At 47.0% G+C, this 21056-nt stretch overlaps 1 protein-coding gene across 2 annotated transcripts in view; it reads right to left on the reverse strand.

The window, feature by feature from the left end:
- Positions 1–21056, reverse strand: part of MYO5B (myosin VB) — a 370702-nt gene that overhangs the window by 80888 nt on the left and 268758 nt on the right. For both annotated transcript variants that reach the window (XM_024235813.3, XM_054537888.2), the window contains exons 18-20: positions 8313–8424; positions 2687–2898; positions 941–1097 (exon numbers count right to left, since the gene is read on the reverse strand). In XM_024235813.3, coding sequence (XP_024091581.2) covers positions 941–1097; positions 2687–2898; positions 8313–8424 — 481 coding nt within the window. The remainder of the gene's footprint in view (positions 1–940; positions 1098–2686; positions 2899–8312; positions 8425–21056) is intronic.

Consider the following 21056-nt stretch of genomic DNA (forward strand, 5'->3'; position numbering starts at 1 on the left):
TTCCAATTCGTGTTTCAAGTCAGCTCTGTGCTTCAGATGTGTTGGTGTTACCGGTTGAACAGATGTGTCCTGATGTGGGGCTCCCGAACCCAAGGGTTTTGGCTTCACTGGAACAACACAAAGAGCAAGAACCTGGCAGGGAAGAGGTCGGTGCCTCCCTCCTGACCTCACCACGTTGGGCTTCAAGCTCCTGATCCGTTAAGTGGAGGAGTTAGACCTGATGATGCCCAATACCACTGCCTGCTCTCAAGTGTGAATAAGCCCTACCTAGGTGGGTCACCTGGCCCTGCTGTTGGCTGGCCTGGGCCCTCAGGCCGGTGACCTGGCTTCTCTGAGCAACTCAGGTATCAGAAGGGGTATGAAAACTGCCATGATTGGATGCTGGCCCCCTTCAAAACTCATGTTGAAATCTGATCCCCTATGTTGGAGGTGGAGTCTAACAGGAGATGTTTGAGTCATAGAGGCGGATCCCTCATGAACAAATAAATGCCCTTCTTCAAGGGTGATTTCTCGCTGTTAGTTCTCATTAGAGCTGCTTGTTAAAAGAGCCACTCTTGTGCTTCCTCTCTCACCATGCGATCTCTGCACACACCGGCTTCCGCCTCCCACCATGAGTGGAAGCAGCCTGAGGCCCTCTCCAGAAGCAGATGTTCAATTGTGAACTTTCCGGCCACCAGAATTGTGAGCCAAATAAACCTCTTTTCTTCATAAATCACCCAGCCTCAGATATTGTTATAGCAACATTTAATGGACTAAGACAACAGTATGCACACCCTTCCTACCTTGTGGGACTTCAGAAAGGATTTGGTGAGAACAGAGATGTGAAAGCATTTAGAAAAAACTTGGGAGTGCTTGACAGAGGTTCATGTTGGCAGTAATTCATCTGTTGCCACTTTAGTTCTGAATCTGCAGCCGTGAGGCCCTCAGAGTGGCTACTCACCTGGCGGTAGGTTCTCCGCACAAACATGGCCCGGGTGAAGGCCTGGATAACAACGGCAGCTCTGCGGACCCTCTGGTAGGCCTGGCGGGCCCTCTGCATGCGGTAATGTTTCTGGAGCACCACAGCCGCTCTGGTCCTCCGCAGGTGCTCAGCCAGCCTGGGGAGCAAGAGGAAACAGGCAGTGTGAGGGAGACAGTATTGACCGCCCTGATGCAGAGGACCCTGAGACATCTGCAAATGCAAACCCCTCCCTCTGTGGCCCTACCTGAACACACCCAGGGGAAGCCAACTCTCTTCACCTCTAACAAATGTAGCAATGCCTTAGGCATTTGACGCTGAGGCTAGAAAAGCAGTGTTAGTTCTTTCCTTATGGTCCTGAAAGGCTTCCCACAAGCTTCAAACTCAGTCAGAGTCTGACCTCCTCTATGATCCTTATCTGAGCACTCTTCTACCTCACAGTGCCTGGGCAGTCCTCAACTACTTCACCAGTAGCATTCTACATCGTGTGTTCACATTGCTGCCTGTCCTCTGTACCTCCCCAGGCTTGGAGATCCCAGGGGCTGTCTCTCCATCATCCTGGACCCACTGCAGGCACTGGGTAAGTGTTTGCTGAGTGACTAAACCTTCTCAGGCCCAGACCAATCTCTGTTTCCTTTATCTCCTCAACCGTTTCTGCTCGAGATGCACTGAATGTGGCCATTTCCTCTCCTCTCTTGCCTTTCTGCCTTCCCATCTCACCTCCCAAATAAAGCCAGTCTAACACTTCCTCCCCTTCTGAAGGGTCTTGTTTGCTGCCTGAACTATAACAAGTGCTCAATTAGAGACTCAGTGTGAAATACTAAAAAGGACCTTGGAAATCATTCAGCAAAGCCTCAAAGGAGAAAGTGACCCACTCAGCCCATGTGTCACCTGTTTGCTGAAATGCATCTGATTCCCTAGTCTAGCTCTCTGTTTGGCCTCCAAACACAAAACTTTGTGGCAATTATTGTCACTTCTCTAAGGAAATTCTTTTCTGGAGAGGGCACTGGACTTGAACCAGGCCTGGGCTCAAAACCTAACAACCAAGGGTAGGGTCAGAGGGCAGGCTGTCTTCAGCCTGTCTTGGCTGACACACTCCTGCTGCTGTAGTGCCTCATCAGCCCAGTGTCAGTGAGGAAGGAACCCTGCAGTAGTTTCTTCTGCTTGGGGTCAAGCTGGGGGCAGGCAGGGGAGGCTGATTGGCATCCTGGCTCTACCCCTAGGTCAACACTCGTGCTTAGACAAGCCACTCTCTCTCCATCCTGGCTTGTGCAGTAACACAAAAGGGACCTCCCAGGACCTTTGTAGCCCTAATCGCCCAACTCCGAGGCATTATGAAATCTGTGGAATAAATAATGAGGCCAAGTGCAGGTTAACTGTGCCAGGCTATATTGGTCTCTTTTCCTAAAAGTAGTTAGTTTTTTACTTTGGGGTTCAGGCAAAGGGGAAATGGTTTGTTTGTGGCAAAACCAGCTGGTTCTAATGCTGGTAGGATAGAGGGAGCCTGGGGAAACCAGGAGATGTGGAAACTAGACCTACCCCCTGAGGTGAGAAGGGCATTGATTATAGGGGTAGGCCCAGATGCCAGAGAAAAGCCAAGATGCAGACATGGCCCCAACAGGAACCACTCTCAGCACAGAGGAAGAGAGAAACCAAGTAGCTGAGAAAGACAGACCCCCATCTTCCCCGCCATGATCTGCTGCCCTGATCTGCCCCAGCCTGGCTCACCTGCGGGCCAGGTATCCTCGGCAGTACCTCTGCAGGGTTAAGGTAGCCCCCTTCAGTCTGCGATATTTCACCTTCTGCAGCCATCCCCGGACAGTTTTCTGGATCATGATGGTGGCTGTCCGGAACTTGTCAGCTCGCAGCTTCTCCAGGTAGGCCACCTGGCCTGCTCGGAAGAAGATCTTGGTGCGGCCAAACTGGAACTTGTCGGGGTCCTTTACAAGGTAGGGAGGGGATCTGGTTGGTCACCAGTGAGCAGAGAAATAACATGGCCCACACCACCCTTGTTCTTCCAATGCAGAATCCCCTGGCCAGACTTCATGCACCCCTCTCTGTAGATGGACACACAGTCTCAGCATTTGCTTAACAGACCCCAAGACCCTACTGCGGGCCAGACTCTAGAACATGGCAGTGAACAAGATGCCTGCCCTCAAGGAACTGACATTATGGTGAAGGCAGACAGACAAGCAAATAAAGATGCTTTCTGTTTTCAGAGAATGGTGAGGATTATGAAGAAAACAAACCGGGGGCTGGTGAGTGTGGGATGGGGATGCTCAAGGAAGGCAGCTCTGTGGAGGTGACAGCTGAGCAAAGACCTAAATGAGCTGAAGGAGGCAACCACAGAAAAGAAGGAAGGAGGAAAGCTTCAGGAGAAGGGCAGAGTGGATGCCTATGTCCAGTGGTGCAACCGCTGGGTATATCTGACGATCAGGAGAGCCAGGATGGCTAGCTGGGGGAATTGAAGGTGATTGGTGGGAGGAGCCAATCACCAAAGGCCTTGTAGGTTGCAGCATAAAATTGGGGTGAGAGCCACAGGCAAGCTTTGAGCAAGGGAATGACCTGATCTGATCAACATTTTAAAAAGATTATCCTCAGATGGCCACACAGTTGTATGCATAATTACAGGATGCAAATAACCCCCAAATAAAACTATGAGATTGTTTTGGACCTGTAATTACTGTCTTAATTACATCCATTAGGTTAAAATTAGTTGCCCTTCCCTGGGCTCACCCCTGTGGATGAGGAAAGACAACCCAGCAGGGTTCCTGTGGACAAGCCTGGGACAGAGCACTGGGAGAGTAACCCATGATGACAGAGTTCTTTGTAAATCAACTGCCATCTCATTTTGCTCACTGGCATGAAGACCATAATGAGAAAGGAAGGAATGAGCCAAGTCCAAGGAAAATACACACACAACATTGCGTTTCATGTTGGCAAATGGCCCTGAAAAGTGCCGAGTCATCATTCTTCATAGGTTAAACCCTATTGGGTTACTAGGAGTCAGGTTCCACACACTGGGAAGGCTGTCCTGCCTGAGCTAAGACTGAGCTGGCGGCACAGCTTCCAGCTTAAGTGTCACTGACAGTCCCCGGCCCGCGCCAGGCTGCTCGTGAAGCTGCCAAGAGTGGGCTCCGGGTCTGGCTCTCCTCCCTGTGTCTGCTCAGAGCCATGCACCCACTGGGCCATCAGCTCATGCTGAGAGGAACAAGGGCTGGATGGGGCTTGGGAGCTTTGAGGCAGCCACGGCCCTGCTTTGATCTCTGCCCTGCTGGGGGAGCCTCCATGGCTCAGCCAAAGCAGGGTAGCTAAGCCCCCGAGTCGGGGGACAAGCCTGGGTCCTCCAGCTTAAGCAGAGCCAGAGGCTGGGGGCTGCCTACTGCATCCAAGCAACAGCAGTACCTGCACTCCATTCCCTATTCTGGAAAAAAAACAGGAAGGGATGATATGCTCTGCAAGGCCACTTTTTCTGAACAAGGATTTCTCTGAGGGTCTTACCTGCTCCACTGAGACACCCATCAGCCTCATCTCCACACTGTCCTCACCCTGTGTGTCTCCAGAACATCTCCCACCCAGATCTGCTTCCTCTAACCCTTAGAACTGACTGTTCACTGATCAGTCAATCAATCATCTTTTGAGAACCTTTCTCCAAGAGTCAGACTGCAGGGGCTGAAAGCAACCTTAGCAATCCATTCAAAGCCACTCCTTTTACTTCACAGATGATAAAACTGAAGCCTAGAGTACTGAAGTGACTTGCTCAAGGTGACTTGAGCAAATATCAAAGGATAACCCCAGATCTGGGTCTCCCAGGCCCCAAGTCTCCAACTGCAGCATCCCCTTTCGTGACACTATCTCCTCTACACAGTGCTCGCACACATCCTTGTGCTCCGTGGGCTCCCTGTAGATGTTTGTTAATACACTCCTTCGCCACTGTGATGAAGGTTCAGGCTTGCATGACAGCCAGTCTCCATGATGTGGTCCTCTACAGTTATGGCCATCATCACATTAGACTATTATTAATTCTGGAGGGCAGGGTCCATATAATGCACTCTTTTTATAACCCTCACACTAAACCCTCTAGATTAGAGTACAAAGAATTCAGTAAGTGTGGAGTTAAAGAATAAACAAACTCAGGTTAAGAATGATAGGGGCTATTCCTAAAATCCTTGCAGGGGAGAGGCCACCAGAATCCACTTTTCTCCCCTAAACCACCACAACAATTTATTAAAACCTCACTGACAGCCTAATGAAGCAGCCCCCAGCCCCAGGCTGCCCCTCCAGGAAGGTGCTCTTTAAGTGCCTGGTGCCTGTCCTGCAGGCCACCTTTGTCCCCACTTCTCTCCTCATCATTCTGTTCTAAAACGTACTTAGCACTTGCTCGGGACAGGGCGGGGAACTGGCATGTGCTCCTCTAAGTTAACATGCAGCTCTGTCGAGTCTTAGTGTCTTGATACGAAGTCCCAGGTCACTCAGCATCAGAAGTATGGGTATCCGGATGTGGCCAAAGAAGAGGAGAAAAATAAAAAGGAGGAAATAGAAGGCCCCAGGGAAATCTTTAGCACTAGTGTCTCTATTCAGTCTCCAGGAAGGATAACTGCGCTCAGTAACATTACTCAATCAGACTGGATCAGAGGGCAATGTAGTTTAGACAGCGGGAGTCAGAATCAGTCCACCTATGTGACCTTGGGCAATTTATATCAGCTTTCTGTGCCTCAGTTTCCTCATCTGTAAAATAAGGGTGATTTCTGTATAGTCCTCATAGGATGAGCCATTACTGGCAGGTTTCTAGTCATGAGCAGCTCTTGGCTGGTTCCCATGTAGCCAGCTGCACAAACTCATGTATTTCTGTGACAACCAGGAATTGTCCTAAGAACACAGCCACAACAGGACCCTTGTCATTTATGTGTTCACAGTCTGGTGAAATGACAAGCCCTCAATTACAAATAAGGGGATGAACGCAATAAAGGAAGGGAGGAGGTGAGTGCTGCTGGCCCATAGAAGATGGAGTAGCTAACAACATCTGGGAGGCTAGGAGGTATTTCAGAGCTCAGTTTGGAAGAATACCACTTTGTCAGGCAGGCAAAAGAGGGGAAAAAGCATTGCAGGCAGAGGAAACAGCATGTATTCATATACTTTTTCTTTAGGCAAGTTACTTGTTCTTCCATTCGTTCCATAAATATTAGGTAGGTTCCTCCCGTGTATTAGGCTCAGCGCTCATAACTAAGGAGGTGGTGTAAACATAAAGACAGTGTCCTCTACAAAAAAGGACACACACATCTGGAACATAGGTCAGCATGCCATGAGCTCTAAGAGGGACATGAAGTGCCACATGCTAGACCACGGGAAGCAGGAGGGAGAAGCTGCACTGAAGCCTAGCACTGAGAAGCGGGCAGGCTCCCCGTCAGTGAAGAGAAGAGGCAGCTGTGCCAGGAAAGGCCCAGTGTCCTGAACACATCACAGCAGCAGCCCCAGGCAGTGGCATGTGGTCCCGTTAACTGGAGGAGAGCCCAGTGTGGGGGCCGACTCAGCCAGTCTGATCTAGGTCCCCTCCAGAGTTCCCTCTTTGGGAATCAGAGGTCTTGATGGTAATCCTGGAGAAATCCAGCGAAGGAACAGAAGAGGGAAACTATGACCCTAGACAAATGAGAAGGCAGCCACATGGCAGAGTGGGCTACTCGCAGGCCCTGAAATCAGCTGACCTTTAACAGAGATTTTTCTTGTCCATAAAAAGACGTTAAAATATAGACACTGATAGGTGGACCACAGCAAAAACCTCAATCAACCAGAGTCCAGCTAACTATAGCCCTTGATTAACCAGCCTGTTACCCCCTTACCCTGTTAAAAAAAAAAATATATATGGCATGGCAAGGTGGGCTAGTATTTAGACCTTCTTTTTAAAAAGGCAAATTTAAAGCTACGCATATATTTACTATAATATTCTGCACTGTCTATAGCTAGACTTGAGCAGCTAAGATGATGCTCGGAAGATGGCTGCGACACATTTACAAAATAAAACATGACCTTAGATCCTGATCATCTGGCAATGAGCTACTCCAGATGAACAGATTTTCTGAACAGAAAACTTGAAGAATTAAAATTTCTGAGGTAATTATTTTTATTACCTTGTTCAAGTGATTTTTGATATAATTTAACCTTTATTGAGCCATTAATGATCATACTCTGCTGTAATCCCTGAAATGTCTGGCACCATGGAAATGTTTAAGGATTTGCCCCTCACAAAAGGCCCCAACAGCTCTGCTTCTATAGTTCGCCAGTCTCAGCTGTCAGGTGTGAGTTCAAATTGTTTCAATTAAAACATAAAATCTATTGCCTTACTTAAAACAAGTATCTGGGGGAGGGCCTGAGGCTGGTGATGCAACCAGCTAGATGCAGCAGCTATCTTCCCCTCTGCTGGCTTCAGGGCTAGGCCTGGGCTCCACATCAGAGCCCTTACCCAGGTGTACCAGATGGGCCGTGCTATGTAGCCCCTGAGAATTGGAGAAACAAGAGATCCTGAGCCAGCAGCTTGCAGTTAGGAGTAGCCTCATCATAAACCCAAGCAAGCCGTACAAAGAATTCTGTTAGGGTTCAGTCAGGCTGGTGGGAGAAATGTTAGAGATAGTTATAGAAACAGAAACAAATCTTCTTGGAAGGCCTAGAAGTTTGCATAACTTTGGTAACAGATCTGGCTGAAGGTGGCCTGATACCTTTACCTTTAGATAAACAAATTAAAATAGTAATAAAGAAAGGCAGAGTAGTTTACCTAGCTAGCTTGTTTACTCATATAATCTTAAGACTAACCTTTGATGTACCAATGTTGTGTAAGTGCTTTTTTACTCGGGAAGTCCACAATGTCAATTACCCTCTAGTGGTGTTGACTCAAGCTTTTGTTAATTAATCTTACTGAATAAATGTAAGTCTGACTAGCTGATCAGGGCCCAGTCGCAACTGTTTACAGGACTCAGCAGGGAGCCTGTAAGTGGCTCAGACCCTCAGCTGGACTGGCAGAGCAGAATATCTGTGTGTCAGTGTACTTTATTCATCTGTCACTGGGTCAGGGGTCTGCAAGGGACAGACTCCCTGCAGCTGGTGCCCTTGAGAGTAGCGCTGCCACAGAATTCCATTTTCTATGCCTGCTGAGCTGTGAAAAAGGTTGGGAAGTGCTCTAGATAGGTGAACAGGTTGCTTTTTTTTTTCTAGTCACTGACGTAGGAAAATGGATTAATATCCCAGAAATAGATTCAGTAAGAAGGATGAAGACCAAAAAAAAAAAATGTAGATAATGACGCCACCCCCTCAATCTTTAGGGGCCCTGGTCAGGCCTCTCCTGGAGCTGGGCTGTGTGGCTCACCTTGATGAGGTTCTCCAGGACAGACCTGCAGATAGCCTTTTTGTCTGTGTTGGCGAGCTCTCTCTTCTTGACCAGCACCCGATACCGGTTGAAAAAGTCATGGTAGGCCCACCTGGAGGGAAAGCAAAGGGGCATCCGGTGACACATTCTGCCTCTTGGCCACACAAAAGCCATGAGTGACCTCAGACAGTTCCCCATGGGGTCAACACTGTGGCACAAAGTCATTCTCAGAGCAGCAGAACAGTCCCAGGGGAGTTTTGTCCTCCCCAGGGCCCTCCAAGAATTTCAGTGTAAAGGTGATTCTTGGAATTGTGGCTGGAGGGCTGGAAAAAAGGTGAGTTTTGAAGGTACTTCTTAGAGGACTAAACAGGAGGTTTATGCCTGATATGGTTTAGCTGTGTCCCCACCCAGATCTCATCGTGAATTGTACCTCCCATAATCCTCACGTGTTGAGGGAGGTACCCAGTGGGAGATAATTGAATCATGGGTGTGGTTTCCCCCATACTGTTCTGGTGGTAGTGAATAAGTCTCATGAGATCTGGTGGTTTTACAAGGGGTTTCCCTTTTCACTTGGTTCTCATTCTCTTGCCTGCCACCATGTAAGATGTTCCTTTGCTCTTCCTTTGTCTTCCGCCATGATTGTGAGTCCTCCCCAGCCATGTGGAACTGTGAATCCATTAAAGCTCCTTTTCTTTATAAATTACCCAGTCTTGATTATGTCTTTATTAGCAGCATGAGAACAGTCTAATATACTGCCCAAGCATGCAGTGCTCCACTCCTCAGTAGCAGGAGCCTTACCTGGAGCACAGCTTTATTTTCAAATGTTGGTTTTCTTATAGAATACTGCTCATTGTAAACAGCTTTTTAAATGCAGAAATATGTATGTTAACAAATAACAAGTGGCCGTTTCCTAACCCCTGGAGAGATAACATGGTTTATGTTTTAATCAGTATAGAAGGAACCATTTTTCTCCCCAAAGTAGATTTTGCTTGTGATTTTTTTCTTCTGATTATTAGAGTAATACAGGCCCACTGTAAAGAAAATGTCCAGCAATTCACATAATTAAGAGCATTTACAACACCCCTACCTATGTAGGTGAGTGCTGTTTTGGTCTGTGTGGGAGGGGAATCTTTAAAGAAAGCCTTAAGTTTTCCCCTTAGCCTCTGAAATGGTCTCTGCTTAAACAAATGCAGTCTTTCCAATGAGCAAATCTGCTATTTCCAGGTAGGGTCTGTCCCTTTCTCATTAAGGTGGTCTCGATTCATACATAGGCTCATTCTCCTGAAACTAATTCTTCTTTCAATTTTTGGGAGGTATTCAACAACTTCTTCATATAGTCATGTGGTGACTCAGCACAATCCCTACTCTAAGGAGACTTTGAATTTTCACTCTACATCCCTCTGAAGGTCAGTCCAGCCTATCCCCACTTTCTCTGTGTCATCAGTGGAGGTGTACAGGCAGCCCCCCCACTCACTCTCATCTTCCGAGGCATGTGCTGTCCATACCCCTCACGTGGAAGTAATTTATGTGACTGTCCAACTACCTGATATGGACAGGAGACAGGGAAATACTGGACAGAAGAGGATGGTTCCCTGGCAAAGGCCCTACCCTCAAGCCTGGATACCCATGGCCCTAAATGAGGATGGGCATTCCTGTTTTTGCGACCAAAAAGTTGCCTTTTGGCCCACCACGCCCCCTATCCTATACCCATATAAACTCCAAACTCCAGGCTCCAAAGGCAGACAAGGAGACAAAGAGACAAGCAGATCAATGGCAGAACAGCACAACAGAAAGAGAGAAGAGAAAGAGCATCTGAACACTGAGAGGAGTTCACCTGGGGGTGGTGGGAGAGGAGTTCAGCCACTGGATGGCCAAACTCCAGGGGAAGATCATCTTCCCACTATATCCCCTGCTTCCAGTTCCCCATTCATTCCACTAAGAGCCACCTCCACCACTCAATAACCACCCCCCAGCAACCATCCTTCAAGTCCATGTGTGACCCGACTCTTCCAGGACCCTGGACAAGGGCCCGGGTACCAAGTGGGCACTGAGCTGGTTAACACTTAAGCCATCCACCGACGGCAGAGCTAAAACAGCACTGTGACACTGGGGCTTCAGGAGTTGCAGGCTCCCACCCCTAGATGTTGCTGTGGGGCTAGAGCCCAAAAGGGCCTGCCCCGGTTCCAGCACCTGCCCTTCTGCCTGCTCCCCATTCCATAAGGGGTTTGAGCTTACAGCAGCAAACAGAGAGCCACACCCCCGTAGCACACCCTGTGACAGGGGGCCAGGGAACTCTCCCGTCTCATACTCAGGTAAACTCACTCATTTTGAGATATTAAAAGAGAGTAAGTAGATTGTATCCCTTCTCCTGAAGCACTTCTGCCTTTTAAGAGGGCCCTTTAAAAATGTTGTCCAAAGAAACAAGGTAAAAGTTTGGCCAGGTGTGGTGGCTCACACCTGTAATCCCAGCACTTCGGGAGACTGAGGTGGGTGGATCACTTGGGGTCAGGAGTTCAAGACCATCCTGGCCAATATAGTGAAACCCTGTCTCTACTAAAAGTACAAAAATTAGCTGGGCATGGTGGTGGATGCCTGTAGTCCCAGCTACTCAGGAGGCTGAGGCAGGAGAATCACTTGAATCCGGGAGGTGGAGACTGCAGTGAGCCGAGATCATGCCACTGCACTCCAGCCTGGGTAACAGAGACTTTGTCTCAAAAAAAAAAAAAAAAAAAGAAAAGAAAAAAAGAAAAAGAAACAAGTACTGTGGAGTATCACATACAGCTTTGGATTCAGCTGCAGCATGGTGGGCAGTAGGGGCACACCGTGCCTGGAGTAGGTTCTCTCAGAGCTGCAGATCTTCCAGCATTGCAGCCCTTGGGTTCCTAGGAGGCCTTGTCCCTCCCAGCAGCCTGGGATGAGAAGGAAAATGGAGGATGAGCTCCTTGCCTTTCCCCCTCCCTCATTGCTCCTTTGCAAACACTTTTCCTGGTCTGGTGGAAGATGTCTAACACAGCCATGGGTCTCAGAGAAGGGGTGAGTATAAGAGCAAATAACAAAATGACATCTCTCCCTTTTCCTTTTTTTTTCTCTACGTAAAATGGCTCCTTACCATTATAAAATTAAGTTTGAGCTATAACTCACATAGTGTAAAATATATCCCTTTAGAGTGTACAATAATTGTTAGTATATTTGCAAAGTTGTGCAACTATCACACCCTATTCTGCCCTATTCGCCCCTCTTCACAGATCCTGGCAACCACTAACCTACTTTGTCTCTATGCCCGTTCCCTCTTTAATTGGTCCCATCTGTCACGCACGTAGTGGCACAAGGGAACAAGAGCCCGTATTCTGCTCAGAGCTCATGAGTCTTTACAAGGCCCTGCTCATCAGATCCATGTGGATTCCCTTCAGAAGGAAGGGCGCAGGGCGCTTAGAGCACCAAGGCCTCTGTCTTATGGCCTGGAAAGGGCTGCTCTGCCCTTTGCCCTTTACTCACCGAGCAGAAACTATTTCCTGTCCCTCTAGTAGTGGAAAGACTGTGAACCAAACCCATTGAGTTGCTGATTATCTCTAACAGGAGGCTTTAAAAATGGAAACATTTAAGGTTATTTGCCTAGCTATATGCTGTTTTAATTATTTTATCATGTGCAATAAATATCCAGAACTCTCCTAAGCCCTGACCCATACTCGAACAACTTAATGCAGAAATCCTGGGGAAGAGAGAGCCAGAACCGATAAACTGCCCATCAGATGTGCGTTTTAACACATGCCAGCATGGCTGAATTTCTCCCAGGTTCTTCCTGTCTCGGCCCCCAAGTTTTAAATATAGACACTTCTCTTGGGGTGAGATGGATTTGGGTAAGAATCAGGTGGAAGAAACCATATGAAAAAGGGCCTCACAGAGTCCAAGTCCCCTTGTTCCCAGTGCTCACCATCCATCTTTGACTCTTTTGGCTTTGCTGACCCACCTGCTCAGGTGCGGGCTCCCCCTTTAAAGCTGCCCTGCCCTTTCCTTCCGTGTGTCTGAGGGCACTGCCCACATTATGCACCATGGTTATTTGCGTACACACTTGTTTTAGTTCTCCTTAAGAGTTTGCAATTTCACTGGGGAAATAATTAAAGCATCATTTAGCTGGGCTAAAAACCTTAAATGCTTCTAATTTGAAAACCTCTTACTGCTGACAGATCCATAACTCAAGGAAATTACTAGAGTGAGGAGCTGTGGCTGCAAAGACATCAAGGCCAGTACAGGACGAACCTGGAGAACAGAAGGACAGAAGCCTGGCTCTGATGCCGGCCAGCAGTGTGACTGGGGCCAGTCCCAGCCTGGATGCCTCCCCTCCCCTACCTGTTCAGTGGAGAGAACATCACCCATCTCATACAAGCACCACAGGGCTTTAGTAGCCAGGGAGTTCAGGAGATGGGGCGTATGGAGAGCTCCAAAGCTTCCAAAGACCGGAATTCTCTTGTTTCCTGCCTAAGCCACTCCCTTCCCCTTTTCTCACAAAGGTGTCCTTCACACACAGCTGTACCACAGACAGGGTGTGCAGAGAGGCTGAGAGGGGAGGAGATGCCAGCTCCTGTGTGAAGGCAAACCGTCCACTGAGAAGCACCACCATCGCTTCGTGGCCGTGAGGGTGGCGACACCCTCAGAAGGGACCAAGAGAGGTCAGTACCCACTATGGGGTCTGGGCATAAGGGCTGTAAAGATGTCGCTCCCCGAAGGACCCAGCATCAAATGTGAATTCTCCTTTCTGTGGATTTCTGTGAGAAAACCCTCAGAGATAAAACTCTCACAAGAAAGGCTCCCTCACCTTTAAGAGGAAAATCTTCAAAGTAAAGCTTAAGAGAATTTGTGATTCTTTTTCCAAAAATAGAACTTTTTAAAGGGGCATTCTGATTTGGTGGGGACCTTTGGGTGTGTGTTCATTGCAATCACCTAAAGCTGGAACAGCCCACTCATGAAGACCACGGGCTGTCCAGGGTTTCTTGAGGCTGCCATGACGGAATCTCCCCCTCTCACAGCATTTTAGCTATTTCTGAGTCCACTGTGGGACAGAGAGCATTCCACCTCGTGTTGTGGATATGTTCGTGCAGGGGTAGCTCCTCTGCGAGATTTGCACCTCCTTCAAGTCTCTCTCTGACCCACGTTTAACCCTTACAGCACCTATGTCATGGTGTCTTTATACTCAGTTGCCAATTACAGTTTTAAAAATGGGTATTCTCCTGACCATTCAACACGGTGAACCTTTTCTACCAGTGTTTCTCACAGAGGGTGCTACTGGCTTTGGGGCAGCACCCTTGGGTGTGGGACAGTCCTAACACCATGCAGCATCTTTGGATCATTATCCCTGACCCCATTCACTGAGACATCAAAAATGCTCCCAAATGTTTGTAAAACATTTACTCCAGAACATGGTTTGTAAATGTTTACTCCAGAAGAACAAGACACTTTCTCGACTTCCATCACCTCCACAGCATGACCCCCACCCTCATCAGATGGCCATGGAGACGCCTTTCCCTACTCAGTGTGGCTCTGTGGCTCACTGGCCAGGAGACGTCTTTTAACCCAATCACCCAATCCTGGCTTGGCTGCTCTTCCATTCCATTCCACATTAATGGTGGGAGAAGAGCCCTCATCCCAAATCTAGTGACTCCAGGAACATAATTCTTACTCAGCCCTGCTCTCCCTGGATTCTGACTTGCTTGTCAGGGGCCTGGCTGAGCATTCTGGACTTCAGTGGCACGCTTCCTCCAGAATCAAGGCCTTCTTCACCTGGAATGCCTCTAGCTTGCTGGGGAGCAGACGCCCTGACAGGGTCAAGGAGTCACAATTGGGTGTATGGGAGAAGCCCAGGACCCGTGACTGCTTCCTGGTAAGAAGAGGGAGAGATCAGAGACAGTAACAAAAGCCAATATGGGATGAGCCAGGACAGGCATTCAGCAGAACCCACCAGTCTGGAAAGATGTTTCCTTGTAATGAGCTCCTCAGGCTCAAGGCAGGGAGTGGTAACATGGCTGCTAAGAATGGTGCAGGAAGCGCAGTAGCTTTGGGATGTGTTTGGCTAACGGAGCTCCCATACAGAGCCTAACACTGGATTTAACCATCTGCACGTGCAAATATTCTGCAGAACAACATGCCTGCTTGCAAGGGCCCCAGTGGACCAATGTGGACAGACGGTATGGAGCTGCAGAGTTACAGCACTTTGTGCTTCTTCTCCCTCGGGCATGTTTCTTCATGAGGGGACTGGCTGGATCAGACAAACCCTAGAGTCCCTCCAGTAAGACCATGGCATAAGGCTCTAAATCACACAACTTCTGACATCAGTCCACAAAAAGAATCCCTAAAGATGTCCTGATGGGTAACCTAAGTTTCCCTTAGAAAATGGTAAAGAATCCCTCAGGGCTCTTCCAGTCAGAATTAGGTGGGTCAACCCATCCTTTCAGGTACTCCACTATACCATCATGCAACCTAGCTGGAGGATTTCTGGTCACATGGAGGTGGAATACAAAAGGTATGCTTCTTTTCTAGTTAAAGAGCCTTACAGGAACCTATGAGCCTCAGCAGGACTTTGTTCCCTACAAGGTCTCACATGGAAACCAGCAGCAATTTGTGGGGCAGAATTGTTTGGCCATGCTGTGAGGCATACCTACCAGGACCAACAGGCTCTCTCTGGATATTGAGACATGGATAATCTTCATTATGCCACCAAGCAACATACACTTCTTTTCCTTTTTGAAGGAACAAATCAGCAGAGAAATAGATGATGCTGGATACAAGAGTTTCCCTTGGAAGTGTACTAGGGATGGACAAAATTTCTAAAGGGACATAAGAGGCCAAAATCAGAGAAGAGAGGGACACCTTCTCAAAGGCTCACAGGAACGGGCATCCTTAACCTGTGGACATGCGGTATGGTGGCTCTTTTCTATCTGGAGGACTTGATCTGATTACTTCACTTTTCTTGGGTATATTTCTTTATCCCTTTATGAAGTTGTCACTGTCTACCTTGCCTTCCTCAACAGTCAATGGGATCCTTTCAACAAATGGTCCTGGGACAAATGGATAAATGCATACAAAAGAATGAGACTGGGCTCTTACTTCACATCTTACACATAAATTAACTCAAAATGGATCAAAGTCCTAAAACAGTAAAACTCTTGGAAGAAAACATAGATGTTAGTCTTTGTGACCTTGGGTTAGGCAATGCACAACCTAATGCAATGACACCTAATGCACAACCAAAGAAATAAACAGATTTCTTCAAAATTAAAAGCTTTTGTGCTTCAAAGAACGCTATTAAGGAAGTGAAAAGATGGTTCACAGAATGGAAGAAAATATTTGCAAGTCGTATGTCTTATAAGGTTCTCATATTCTTAATATATAAACAACTGCTATAACTCCTATAACTCAACAAGAAGACAAGTAATCCAATAAAAAAAATGGGCAAAGGAGATCAATAGACATTTCTCCAAAGAAGATGTACAAATGGACAAGCACATGAAAGATGCTCAACATCATTAGTCATCAGGAAAACGCCAATCAAAATCACAAGATACCTCTTCACACCCACCAGAATGGCTATAATGAAAAGGACAGACAAGAACAAATGTTGATGAGAATGCATAGAAATGGGAACCCTCATGTACACTGCTGGTAAGAATGCAAAATGGTACAGCCACTGTGGAAAACAATATGGAAGGTCCTCAGAAGAGGAGAGTGTTACCATATGACACAACAATTCCACTCCAAGGTATACCCTCAAGAGAAAAAATGTGTCTACACAAAAACATGTACACAAGTGTTCACAGCAGCATTCTTACTGCCCCCAAAGTAGAAACAACCAAACATCCATCCACTGATGAACAGATAATACAAAATGTGCTGCATCTATCTGATGAAATAATATTCAGCAATATAAAGGAATAAACTACTGATGGATGCTGCGCATGGATACATCTTGAAAACAGCCCTGAGTGAAAAGAGCCAGACACAAAAGGACACATATTATATGATTCCATTTATATGAAAAAGCCAAACTAGGCAAATCTATAGAAATAGAAAGTAGGTTAGCACTTGCCAGGGGCTGGGAGTGGGGACTATTAATGGGCACAGGGTTTCCTTTTGGGGTGATAAAAACATTTTGAAATTAGACAGTGGTGATGGTTGTATAACTCTGTATATAATGAAAATAACTGAAATTGCATACTTTAAAGGGGTGAATTTTATAGTAGATAAATTATATCTAAATTTTGAAAAGATAACATGATGAAAACATTAGAGGTTTGTGGGTGGCCTTTATAAAGTAATACATATGATTTTTCAGCTCTGAAACTCACGGAGGGGTTCCTAGTGCAAAGGTTGTCAGATGCTCACCCAGCACCCACACCATCAGAAACACTCCATGTTTGCCTTTCCCTTTATCCCCCAACTATGTCCTGGGCCTCCTAGGGGAACACAGGCTCAGCCTCATTAGTGGCCCTAGATCTGAGACCTGCAGAACTTTGTTGCAGAGGGAAGGAAACACAATTCCTCCCCACTGGCTCCGAGTTGGAGCTGAGACACAAAGCGAGGACACAGGAAAACCCAATCCATCCTAACACTGCCTGGATGTGACGAAGTGGCTTGTAGTTTACCCAGGGGCCAACACATGCCTTCAGGGTAATGATTTTAAGGCAGGATGCATTTTTAAATCACCTGGGGAAACTTGTCAAAATGCAGATGTTCAGGGCTCAGTCTCAGGCTCTGACTTAATAGGTCTGAGGGGGCCCAGCTTCTGAGACTGCTGAGTATGTCCCCATGACTGACGTGCAGCCCTGCGTGAAAACCCCTGGGTCAGGCTCCAGTCCAAAGGAACGAAGACAGATCTCAGGCAAAAGAGTCAGACCCAAAGGCTGTGAGATCCTGAGGTAATGACTCATATCATTCCAAAATCAGTTCTGTATTATTCTTCCTCTGTGGGATGTTTAATAGCAAGGGAAGTAACTGTGCATCTGTTTTAAATTCAACCATGATTAAATAGGGAGAGGAAGCAGGCCACTTCTAAAGCTTCCCTCTAGTTCTCCAATCTTATGCTATTTACTCTTTACAGGATTGGGGAGAAGAAAGTTGAGGAAGAAGTGGAAGTCTTTTCAGAAAGCGCCACTTTTATGAAGTGAAGGTGGGAGGATGTGGAGGAGAACTCAAGTTCATGCAGAGTTTTGTGTTTTTTTTTTTTTTTTTTAATATCAACATTGTACATTTAAGTAGTCCCCCCGCCACACACACACTTTTCGGGGTAAGCAGTATTTGCTTCACAATTTCTCCAGGACACAAAGCTGCTGACTCTCTGGAGAGGGAGACAGATGACTGCACAGGCACAAGACCCAGGAGCTGGGTGGCGGGTGGACAAGCCTCTCTTCCTGGGCAGTGAATTTATCACAGGGCTTTATGTGCATAACAATGGACATATTTCTTAGCCACTGCACAGCATTTCAAATTGAGTGACACATTTTCATTTTAAATCAAACTCACAGAGAGCCATAATTCTCAGGGAGGATAAAAATAGACCGGTATAGGGAAGCCCGAGGGCAGGCTAAGGGAATACCCAGCAGCCACTGCTGTCCTGCAATGCTGCATTCCTGCTCTCTGGCTTGGCGAATTTTGGTGGTAACCGGCATGTATTAATTTGGGGAAGGGGGGTAAGAATTCTTCTTCCGGGGCGTCGGTAGGCTGGACACAGGAACTCTGCTGAAAAAGCCCTGTGCTCGGGCTCTTGGGAGCAGCCCTGTGGATAATTCATCACAGGCTTCTGCAGTCCTGGGATGACACATTTTCTTTTCCTTTGCCATCTCCCTCACTTTGGCTGCTTCCACACAAGAACTGTTGGAGATGGCATAAATTGTAAGAACTGTTGGAGATGGCATAAATTGTAATTCCCTTAATCAAAGAGCGCCATTGAAGTTTCTTTTGGAAACAGCTGTGCAAAGTTGTATAGTTACTTGACAAGCTAATATGAGCTGAATCACCTCGCTGTGTTGAGTTTTCAGCAGCCAAAGAGCTGAATTTTTGTAGAAAACTCCCAATTTATCCAGCACCCAACTGAGGTCCCTCTGGTCCCATGAAGGTCTCCTAAAGTCACAACAAAATAACTGCTCAACTCCACACTGAAGCTAGCACACATTACACTTGTATATTTCCTTCAGTAGCTAACACCTTGTTGGGCACACAGTATCCACTAAACCTCACTTGCTTTATCCCCAGATACAGTAGGCATATACCAATCTCCTGGATTAAGCAGTTAGGTAGCATCATTATTTTAATCAGTGACATCACTCCAAATGGTTACCATGGTTGGCAGATGGAAAAGATTAAGCAACGGTGCTGAGTCAAAATATTACAGGTGTAATAGCTTCCTGTGCTCTCACTGCTCATCCTCAAAGTCAATGCCATCCTACACGCTGTGGCTTGGTTGTGGTGAGAGGAAAAGGATTAGGCTCTGGATTAAATGGTGAGGATGATTCGACTGCAGCTCAATACAGTACTAACAAAAGTGACACAAAACACAGTGCCTCTTTGCAAAGTTAACATTTCAAATAGCAGTTTGGGGAGGGAATCCTCTCTTTGACCCTTTAGCAAAACCTGCTAAGATGGCAAATGCCAGGAGGATAAGGAAGGCAGCATTCTAGATCTAAGTCCACACATTTAATTCACAGAATTACAGAACAGTTCCTGTGATACCAGAAATACAGTCATTCCTTCCTTCCCTACAATTTCCACAATACCTTTAATTACAAAAAGAAATGGTACAAATACCCTTGTAAGTATCTGCTAGAAAAAAGTCCAGAACAATCAGAATAGCAGTAAAAGACAGCTATCAGCTGCCCCTTAAGAGGCCAGGGGTTGTGGGCATCTTGACTCTGCTGGCAGCTCTGATTCGCAGCAAGGTGGAATGAACAGGAGGAGAATCCCATTTTCCACATGGGTCTAAAGACTTTGGGGAAATGCATTCTTTTAGCTGCTAAAAATGAGGTTGCCTGGATGAGGCAAAATCACACCTGGTCTCCCAGCATGCTACAACTAGGGGTGTAAGCAGTAGGAACAGGGCAGTGAGTGGCCAGAGAAGCCCTCTGCAACTTACTGTGCCTCCTAGCACCAGACATCATGTTGCTCCCTGGCAGGCAGTCTCTCCACCCTTCAAGGCCCAGCTCAAGTCTCAACTCCTCAGTGAAGTTGCAGCTCCTCCTGCACTTGCACTACAACCTTGCATCTGGTTATATGTTGCTCTGTTTCAATCTCATATCACTTCCCTGAGACTGTGAGTTCCTACTGGGCAGGTCCCATGACTTGCATCTTTCATTCCCTCCCAGGAAGCAGCACAGGGCTAGATGCTCGGTGCAGGATGAGATGTGGAAGAGAAAGATTCCCAGGAGAGAAGGAAACCACAAAGGCCAAAAACTGTTCTCATTCTACATAGAGCCCATGTAAGCCCCTAGAAGCAAAACCCTCTCCCCACTGGCTTCCCCCTCTAAAACAGACCATTTTGCATGGAGAAAGCAAGACCAGTAGGAGTGTGGGTGACACACACTGTCACTCTGATTTCACACAGCGAGGCTTCAAGCTAGCTCAGCCAATGAATCAAGGTGGCAGAGATGTGTATAGACCTCTGCCTGAGCATGGTCTATGGTTAACCACGTCAGATCCATGGACTTCTAGCTCCTCCCTAACGTTCTCCAAGGAGAAACCCTTGAAGCAACATCCTGTGTAGTCTGTTGTTCTATTATTGGACAATTCATTCTGTTAAAAAGTTCTTTGTGAATTCGGTGGCACCTTATATACTGAGAGGGGTCCCAGAGGTTCCACCTGCCTTAGAATATCTCATTGTCACACGCTTCCCTTGTTTCTTCTCCCCTGCTTGACATGGTCCTAATGTTCACACCTCCTACCTGACAAGTCCTCCATGAGCACCTTGGGTCTCTCTGCTCACCTCCAGACCTCTGCACTGTACAGCACAGGATGGTTGTGAGGACCTGCAATCCCGAAGTTTCTTGTACAGTGATCCTCAACAGTTTAACATGGGACATTCAGCTCCAGTCTGTTTTGACAGACTTCTTTACATGTTTTTTAAACTGAGCTTTCTAATTGCTTGAAGAGGTCTGGGAATTTCAGAATGCTCTTTTCAGGTGGCCACACATGTTGGGATTTCACAAAAATACCACCAGAAAGTTCTGAGATAGACACATTCTACCCAGATAGTTACACCCATAGGGAGGTAGCTTCTTGCTCATATCCCAGTAAGTAATAAATATCTTACTAAATGCTCAAGTGTCCAGTGCTGGCTGAGAACTCTAGATACATTACCTAATTCCTGACAACAACCTACCAAGTGAGTATGATCATTCTCTTTAAGGATAAGGAAACCTAGGTTCATTGAGATTAATTTACTTCCCCAAGATCACCCAGCCAAGAAGTGTGGGAGTCAATACTTGAATCCAGGCCTGACTCCAACGTCCAAGAATTCAACTACCAGGCTCTTTCAGCTTTCTGGCAGGCCACAGCTCTGCAGTCTGGACTCCCACAAGCTGGAAACAGGAGGGAGTTTTGCACTGTCTCAGGTTTGGAGGCAGCCCCAGAGGGCAGTCTCTTAGGATCCTGCTTCACCTCTTCCTCCTCTGATAAACCTTTGCTGGGATGGTAACACTTCCTGCACACCAGCAGTAAGATGCTTGGCAGCAGCAACAACATAGCTTGGGGCAGAGGAATGGCAGG

This window comes from Pongo abelii, chromosome 17 (assembly GCF_028885655.2).
Source record: "Pongo abelii isolate AG06213 chromosome 17, NHGRI_mPonAbe1-v2.0_pri, whole genome shotgun sequence".
In the NCBI taxonomy this organism is placed as follows: Eukaryota; Metazoa; Chordata; class Mammalia; order Primates; family Hominidae; genus Pongo; species Pongo abelii.